Here is a 9,798-nt window from a genome sequence, read left to right on the forward strand (position 1 = left end):
TGGGGATGGAGATGGTGGAGATAGAGAGGTAGATAAAGACCTGCTCAGTTTCTGTTGCATCTGGAATGTGTTCCTCTGCCTATGCACAGAACAAGACCATCTACAGCTATCTTACCCCTGAAGGGTATATATGTTAATGTATATGTTACCTGTCTGGTTCGTGATCTTCCCTTCTGGACATGCAACACAATCATAGCAACAGAATTTCTCCCCCTCCTTCTTTTTCTTGCTGTAACCAGGTTGGCACTTGCCATTGCAGAGAGAGAAGGGAGGAATCTACCAATGAACAAAGGAAACATCACTGAGCAAACATTTGGGGATTTTCTTTCTTTTTGGGAGATGATGACATGGAGAAATAGCTCATCAAGCTTTATGTGATGGAGAGGATGCACTAGCACTGTCCTGTTTGTGTTTCTCAACAACTTGAATAGAGAAGTATGCTAACACCAATACTTGAGGTAATATGTAATAACTATGACCAGGATTAATTAACAACCCAATTCAACATTTCTTTTTGCTGATCCTCCCTTAAAGCCATTAAGATTGTGTACCATTGTCCCATGCTTTGGTAGTGAATTAATTCCAGAATGGTTCTCAGAAAAGGAAGGGTTTCTTCTCTGCCTTTCATCTCTGCAACTTTCTGAAAAATTGTTCCCTGTCTGCTAATGAGGTGTTAAAAATACCCATTGGTGACTCCATTTCAAGACTACTTATGACATCAGGAGTGTTGGAGAGGTGGTTTTGACTGGGATAAGTCTCCTCAGAGCTTCAGCCCCTTGCAAAGATCAGCCCTTCACAGCTGTGCTTAGAGAGCAATGAAGACTTTTTAAAAATAATGAATGCAGTGCAGTCCACTGGAGTGTGTATGTTAGTGAAAGGAATTAATTGCATCCCACCCATATAACCAGAATATCATTTTTATTGCGAGAACTGTGTGTTTTAGCAGAATTCAGTCCCTACTAGGAGTACATTATATTTATACACTAACATGAGACCCAGTAAACTAAGTGACAGTTAATTTTGTGGAGATACATATTTCCCTGGGAAGTGGTCCCTCTGAGTGCAATGAGACTTAGAATCATAGAATCATAGACTTGAAAGGGGCCATGAAGCCCATGAGTTCCAACCCCAGCTTTTTCAGGACACAAATTCATACCATCTCACTCAGATTGCTGCCCAGTTACTTTCTGAATGGCTCTAGTGTAGGAGAGCCCACCACCTCTCTAAGTAACTGGTTCCACTGTCATATTGCTCTGACACTGGGGAAGCTTTTCCTAATATCTAGTCTGAATCTGGGTTGTCACAACTTGATATGATTATTCCATGTACTACACTCGAGTATTGGTGAAAAGAGATCTTGACTTCCTCTTTGTGACAGCCTTTAAGGTACTTATAGAGTGATACCATGCTCTCCTCTGTCTTCTAAAGGCTGAGAAGGCTTTTAGTAAGATGGTATAGGATTGCTTTGTATTTTTTTTTTCAATTTTAATTATTTATTTGTAATACAGAATGCAGATGATGCTTCAATTTTGCCTGGTTAATGAGAGCCTTCCCAACAAGGTATGACTGATGGACACCAGCAATGCTCAATAGTTAACTGGTCCCTCCACTTATTCTTCAATTGCTTTATCCCACTAATAATGTGGATCATTCAATAAACAAGAACTGTGTCAGTAGGAAGACAATGTGTCTTTATCCATACCTGAAGAAAATTTTCATGCCACTGGATTCTGTCCTCATTAATGACAAACATTTTGCCAGGAGGAGCCTGTGGGTCAAGTCTTCCCACTTTGGTCCGGATGAATGATTTATTCGGAAAAATCATGAAGTTTGTAATATCAAATCCAGCTGCTATTTCCCCATGTTCATCAAACTTGATTTCATCTCCTGCACTGTTGTTGAATGATAACCTCTGAATCCAAGGGTGAAGCTAGGAGGACAAAGAAAGGCTTCAAACAGATTATGAAGTAATCCATTTCAAATAACATGCAAGATGGAATTAAATCCTCTTCCTCCATGTTTATGAATGAACTAGTTTAATGATTCAAAAAGGCAGTGGTGAAATCAATTTTTCAAGAGCACCAAAATATGGAACTGAAAAGCAATCCAGTCAATGTCCTGATTAGCAAGATATTAAGAGTGGACAAATTCCAGGAAGTACTTCCTGACAGTAGAACTTTTAGGGTATGAAATGGGTTTCCACAGGAGGTGGTTGAAGCCCATTGGTGAGGGTGTTCAAGGATAGGCTGGACATGCACATTGTAGGCATGTCCTGAGTGAACCCGGCTGGAGTCAAATGAGATGACCAAGAAGTTTCCTTCTGACTCGCTCTGTTTCTATGTTTCTATATACTTCTCACAACATATAATTAATCTATGCAAATATCCTGATGGATCCTAGCTTAAATGGCTTTACCCAGGCAGATTTATAGTGGATCAGCATCTCAGTGGGTACCAACCACAATGGATTCTGTATCTGATTAGTCTATGCCATCCCCACTGCCTAGCTGTAAGAAACTGAGTTCTTATAGGATTGTTCTTAAAGTCTGCTGAAGATGGTAGTGACTGAGCCACAGCTAGCACAGTTTGGGGGGATGCCAGGAAGTAGAGTAACATTAAGTGGAGAGCTAACCAATATTCAGGTGGTTTCCACCAGCTGGAGTGGATTGACGGAAGAACACTGAAACAGTTGTGAAACAAACAATGCCAGGCAAAGAGCTTCTCTAGCTCCTGCTGGGCATCAAGGTCAGCGCTGCATCAGTGTTTGTTTGTTAACTGCCCAAGTCAGGGCTTACAGGACTGTTGCGACCTCCCATGTTCAATTGTAGATAAACATGCTGGCAGAAGCCCTTGGGAGGGCAGACCAGTTCATTTATTTATTTTATTATATTGGTATTCCCTCTTTCTTCCTGGAAGTGACACAAGGCAGCACACATAATCCTCCCCCACTCTCCATTTTATTCTCATGACTGCCCTGTGAGTGCAAGTTAAGCTAAGATTGGCCGAAACCCACCCAAAGCAACACATTGAGAAGAATCAAAATCAATCCTGTTTGTCTTATTGCATGTTAGCATTTCTTTCCTGTCTAGTGATATGACTGATAAGTGTAAAGATAAGATGTATTTACAATATTGCCTTTGTGAGATAGGAGCTCTATCTTGTGGGTAATTCCAGTTTAAACAATTCAGGGTTTCAATATATCCTTCCCTGGCAGTGGAGATGGGGTGTCCCTGAGATGATCTGCCAATGATGATAATCATATGCAACTAGGAGATGCAGGGGTACACAGCCATGGTAACTAGAAGAAAAGAAAGCTCATGCTTTCACATCTTGCTCATGAGCTTTGCAGAGGTGTCTGATTGGCCACTATGGAACAAGGTGATGCACTAGATGGCCCTGTGAAAAGTAGCTCCCATACAGGCTAAAGTGCCTGATCCTGCCTAATCTTAGAAGATGAACAGGGTTGGGATGGATTGAAATCTGGACAGGTGACATAAATGTTGTGAACCACCCAGAAAGCTTTAGCTATGGGAGGTATAGAAAGCGATGATGATGATGACAGAAGAGTCATAAAAAGAGAGAATGCCCCATTTCAGATATAGGAGGAAAGAGGATCTATGAAATTTCTTGGGTCAGTGGTGTTGATGAGAGAACTTCACAAAGGACCCCTGAAAAATATTTGTGTCTGCAACTCTTTCTGGCATCCATACCTGGAAAACAATAGAAGGTTCTGAGGCAGAGAAGTGGGATAAGAGAGAGCGCTCATGCTTTAAATGTGGAGGTGTTATGCTTGACTACTACATGCCGCACCATTGCATGGTGATCAGCCAGGCAAGATAAAATTTTATCAGTAAGGAAGCATTACCTGCCAAGGTTCCACAACATGAGAGGCCCATCCACCTTTGACTTCCATTGCTCTGCGGTTGGCTCTAGATGTGGACATGAGGTGCAAGGCATACGCAAGAACATATACTGCATTATATACACTGTAGCTATCCCCAGTCATGTTCATTTCAAAAAAGGGGGCAGGAAGACTTTCCAGGCCCTCCTCTCCAGAACAGGATTCACTGTGATCTTCAAGGACACTGGAATTTAGAATGGAGCAGTCAAATGCTTGCTCCCAGAAATCCTTGATAAAGCCATCTGTATTTGTCCTGAATGGGTGGATTGCTTGAAGAAATTCTTGGAAACCTGCAATGTGCTTTGAATGAATTGTGAAGGAGATAGCACTGTGGAATGTCAGCATATCAAATGCCCTCTGAAAGGCAAGTAACGCGATATCAGTTTGAGCGGTCATAATCCAAACTTTGCATGCAGATCTATTATCCTCATATTCAGCAGCAGTTTGAGAAGTAAACATTCTTACAAGGAGAATGGTTGTCAGTCGCGCAATAGATCTGTTTTCTCCATAAATGACAACTATGCTGGCATTGCTTTTCAGGAAAGCAGGGATATTATTCAGATAGAGAGCAGCAATTTCATCTGGCTGAAGGAAACGGACACTTTTTGGAACAATTTCTATGAATGCGGAACAGATTCCATTCTGGGTCAGCATTGTCTCAAAGATCTGTGAGAAGCGTTCTCCACTTTCACTGTCCATTGTAATGAGTCCTACCCATTTCCATCCAAAGTGAAGTAGTAACTGAATGATTCCCAGGTATTGAATACCTTCATTTGGGGCCATGCGGTAAAATGGAGAGAAATCAGTTTGATCACTCCCTTTTAGATCAAATGATCCATAGGAAAGCTAAAACAAAAACAAAAATAAAAAGGATAAGCATGGTACATATTGAAAGGGAATAACTGAGGGCTTCTAAACATCATCTTTTTATATCTTCTGATTTACTCATTTCTTCTTAATTTGCTCATTTGTGCTATTACTTCGGCATCAGAAGGATCACTGAGTTATTATATGGAATTTCAATATCTATTAAAAATCAGTAAGAACTTACATTTGGGTGGCATGGAAATTAAATTAAAACAACAATATGCACTCATTAACTGGGAAGAATAGATGGCAAAAGAAGAAGGGGACAGCAGAGAATGAGGTGGCTAGATGGAGTCACTGAAGCAGTTGGTGTGAGCTTAAGTGGACTCCGGGGGACAGGAAGGCCTGGAGGAATGTTGTCCATGGAGTCACGATGGGTCGGACACAACTGACTTCATGACTAACAACAACAATGCACTCATGATCTGCCTCTTTTATTAGTGTTATTTCCATGCTTGTTTGCTTGCAAAACAAACCCATTCCCACCTCACCCTGCTGATAAAATAGAGCGAGATACTGCATTTAATACTTGCAGAGCCTGGGGTGGTGAATTACCGATGCTAAATAAAAAGGCCTAGTTCTTTCTACCCAAGCTCCTGTTCCATGTTTTTCTTTTGCACCTTCCGCTTTTCTCTGCTTTTATTTCCTTTATTAGTCACACTTCATTTAGATATCATCACTGCCTGTGTGCAGTTAAGATTCAGGTTTGCCCTCATATATGTTGCTTATACCTCTTTACAATGGACCTCCTTTGTCCTTTCATTGTCCATTGACCCCACGTATGGAATATAACTCTTTTGGAGCTCTTTATTAGCTGTTTCCGTTTAATAGACCTGAATAATTTGGTTTGATTTGCAACCTTGGCTGCCTCAAGGCCCAAAGGCAGAGAACTTACAGAGAAGTTTCATAACACTGCTTCTTTCTTCCCCTCACAATCTATACAATCTGTTTAATCTACTCTCCAGTTTGTGAGTACAAAATCAGTGCTACTCATTTAAGTATGATCCATTCCAATCGTGCAATCCAGGATACCACCAAATTAGGGTGATTAGAAGCATGGAAACATAGAAAAAGCCATGCTGGATTGGACCAAAGGTCTGTCTAGATCAGAATTCAATACTCATGATGGCAACCAGCTGCCCACAGGATCACTCAAGCAGGATGAATGCAAAACCTTAGCCTGCTCCAACTTCTGATTAACTGGTAGATGCAGGCATGCCACCTCTGGTAAATGAGACAGCAAGGCTAGTAACCACAGATAGTCTCTGCTTCCATGGACCTGTCAAATTACTTTTGTAAGCCTTCAAGTTTTGTGGCCCTCACTACTTCCTGTGGCAGTGCATTCTCTATTTTAGCTATACCTTATGTGAAAACACACTTCCTCTTGTGTGTCGTAAAGCTTCCCAAGTGAGCTACATAGGATGAACTCAGGTATGTGTGAGAGGGAAAAAATGTCTCCTTCTTCATTTTCTCTACTCCATGTATAAATGTAAATATTTCTATCATGCTTCACCTTACTCTTCTTTTTTCCAAGCTGTACATTGATAGTTTTTGCAATCACTCCACATAGGGAAGATGCTGAAGCCCCATGATATGTATTTAATTTTAATTTTATTTATTACATTTATATGCCACCCCATAGTCCAAAGGATTCTCTGGGTGGCTTACAATAAAAACAGCAGTAGCAACAACAAAAACAAGCTAAAAGAATAAAATCCATTAAAAGAATACAAGATCTGGCACACAAAGTAAAGAAAGTCACAACAAAGCATGTGGCAATAAAAATAAGAGCAATGTTATAAACCAGTGCAACTACTAAAACTCCTGTTAAATTAAAAGGTCTTTCTCTGGTGCCAGAGAGACAGATACAACAGCATAAGGTGAACCTTCTTGGCAGTTGATTCCATAAATGGGGCAGAACTAGAAAGAAGGCCCTTCTCCTAGCCATTTCTCCCTCACTTCATTGGGGTGTGGTGACAAGGACCTCCAACAAAGATCTTGATTTCCAAATCCTGGATTACTTTAGTTGCCCTCCTCTGGTCCCTTTCTAATTTTTCTACTTTGTTCTTAAATTGTCCTTGGTGCCCAGAACCGGAAACAGTATTCTGGATAAGGTTTGACTACTGAGGAGTATAGGAGAACTACTACTTCTCTTGAAGGACTTGAAGGAGCAAGAGCTAAGACCATTGTTTTTTTTCCCCACATCAGTCTTTGATCTGTAGATGTGCCAGAAATTCTTCATCCTTTCCATAAATGGTGAAATTGGAGGGTTATTTGGCCTCATAATCTATTTCTGACTATTTAGAGCAAGCCCAAACAATGAAAACTCTTAAAGAATGTTTGTCTGATACATTTCAGCTCAGCTCTTTTAATGTTCATCATGTGTCCTACAGCCTAAGGGTGAGATCCAACCCCCACTGCACCAGGCAAAGTTAAGAGCTCTAGCTTTTGATATTATCATTGTAGTAATGCAGAATAATTAGATCAGGGTTGAGGAAGTTCAAGTAACAAAGGGGGACTATTAAGTAATAGCTTAAAATGTTTATGTTATGAACCCTATCAACTGGCAAATGGTTGATTAATTAATTAACGAATTAATTCTTATTTCTCAATTGTCTTTTGTTGCTTCCCCCCATATATTTGAAGCTATAGGTAGTACTAGTAGGGTCAGTACAAATAATACTATGCCACACCAGCTTATGAGGAACAAATCCTACCTGTGGAATCTTATAAAGACTTAAGAGATCTTTCATGTGTAAAGTCATATCAAAATCAAGTCCTCCAATGACTCCTATTAGATTTTTCTGGTTGTCACATTTGTAGTTGGGAACAAATATCTTTGATTTGCAGACCAGATCGAGAGTGTTATGGTAGGTCATTCTTGAATCAGAATAGCTGTCGTAGATGTGGAAACCAAGTGTGATATTGAGCAAGATCTCAGGATTCTCATTGATCTCATGGACAGCAAGTACCAAGGCCAAGATGTGCTGGTAGAACTTAGTCACCACTCTGCAAATAAAGTGATTATTTGTCTCTGTTTTATTGGAGAATTAAAGAGTGTACACAATATTTTTATCACAGTATTGGTTCATTATTCAGCTTCTTGAATACAAAGAATTGGCACTATTGTGATGCTTAGCTATGGCTAAACCCTACTGGAAATATGGATTCATTTTCTTGAATGGCAGTTTTGTTCATCTTTTTTTGACAATGATTGAAATATTCATCTAGAATATTTAACACATTAAATAGAGACTGGCACATATTTCTTCCTATACATCTGTAATTTTTGGAAACAAACACTTTAGTACTGATTTTTTTTCAATCCTACAAATTATGCTTCACATTTGAGTAATCATCCTGTTACTTGCAGTTTCCTGTCTGTGAAAACAGACAAAGACAAGAAAGTTGTAGCATTTGCTGCAGTTATAATTTTGAAAATATCTCAGATTCTGTTTAGAATATTCTCTTTATATAGCTTTTCTATATTATACCTCTTTGCCCCTGAGCATCTCCATTTGGATATACCCTATCAAACTTTATGAGAGAAAAAATCATAGAATAATTAGGGTACATGACAAGGGTGGACAACATACTGAGAAAGAGAAGAGCAATTTGAAGGAGTTACTATATGATGGGGAGGAAGGAAATAGGTCTCTCCCTTTCTTAAAAGGATTTGATAGCTTTGCCCCACAATCCAGGACAGCATGCTTAGATCGCCAAAACTGGTGAAGTGTTTTGCAAAAGGGAGAAACACAGAGAGAATCTTTGCACTCTTCCTATTCTAAAATCCCCCAAGATTTAGGGTTCTAGGCAACCCCACTGGATTGTGCTGTAAGATTTTATTTACTACCCTGCAGCCAAAGGTCTATGTGCAGTTTACAACAATGGCTAAATGCAAAACATAGGCTAGAGTGAAATTGCATTGCAAGACCTTAACAATGAAACAGTCATATCGTCAATAAGACTGTAGTTTTTGCATCATTGATTCTAAATATTTCGCTTTTTCATACTGACTAAAGTGAGTGGAAACACATCCATTGTATCCTTACAAAAATATATGTGTGCTCTTGTTTGCAAAAGGTCACAAGAGTCTTTTGGTACACAAGCAGAAAGCTATTAATCAACTTGCAATTGATGAGATAACATTTATTTATTTATTTATTTATTTATTTATTTTTATTAAAACATTTCTATGCCGCCCCATTCGCCAAAGCCTCGGGGCGGCTCACAACAAAAATTAAAATACAAGAAATAACAATATAAAATAAGTTGCCCTGGCCAGATAAAATATGCAAATAATATTAACAATTAAAATGATGCTTAAATAAAAAGGTCTTCGCCTGACACCAAAAAACAAATAACGACGGTGCCAGGCGGACCTCTCTGGGGAGTGCATTCCATAGATTGGGTGCCACTGCAGAGAAAGCCCTCCTCCGTGTACCTACCCTCCTAATTTCTTTCACGGAGTGTTCCCGGAGAAGAGCCTCTCCCACAGATCTCAAGGGGCAGCCGGGCATATATGGATGTAAGCGCTCCTTCAGGTAACCAGGACCCAAGCCGTTTAGGGCTTTATAGGTCATCACCAACACCTTGAATTGGGCCCGGACTTCAATGGGAAGCCAGTGAAGCTGACGGAGGACTGGAGTCATGTGAACATAACGCCCAGTCCCCGTCAGCAGCCTGGCAGCTCTATGTTAACCAATTGAAGTATCCGGACCGTCTTCAAGGGTAGCCCCACGTAAAGCACGTTACAGAAGTCAAGGCGGGAAGTCACCAGCGCGTGTGTCACTGTTGCCAGGCAGTCGTACTCCAGGTAGGGGCGCAGCTGATGAATCAGCCGAAGCTGAAGGAAAGCGCTCCTCACCACTGCTGTCACCTGAGCTTCCAATGAAAGCTCCAGGTTGAGGAGCACTCCCAGGCTGCTGACCTTGTCCCTAAGAGGAAGTGCAAGCCCATTCAGGACTAGGTTCAATAATCCTTTCATTGGAAACATTACTGACTCCTGTGAAGGGTGTTTATCAAATAAAA

The 9,798-nt window shown here is 40.3% G+C and overlaps 1 protein-coding gene across 1 annotated transcript in view; it reads right to left on the bottom strand.

Annotated features, from left to right (window-relative positions):
- LOC123017544 (vomeronasal type-2 receptor 26-like) overlaps positions 1-9,798 on the bottom strand; it is a 12,565-nt gene that overhangs the window by 1,400 nt on the left and 1,367 nt on the right. The window contains exons 2-5 of the mRNA XM_044418961.1: positions 7,485-7,776; positions 3,865-4,746; positions 1,703-1,930; positions 150-276 (exon numbers count right to left, since the gene is read on the bottom strand). Coding sequence (XP_044274896.1) covers positions 150-276; positions 1,703-1,930; positions 3,865-4,746; positions 7,485-7,776 — 1,529 coding nt within the window. The remainder of the gene's footprint in view (positions 1-149; positions 277-1,702; positions 1,931-3,864; positions 4,747-7,484; positions 7,777-9,798) is intronic.

Source organism: Varanus komodoensis, unplaced genomic scaffold, assembly GCF_004798865.1.
Source record: "Varanus komodoensis strain SLA01 unplaced genomic scaffold, ASM479886v1 scaffold956, whole genome shotgun sequence".
Classification (NCBI taxonomy): Eukaryota; Metazoa; Chordata; class Lepidosauria; order Squamata; family Varanidae; genus Varanus; species Varanus komodoensis.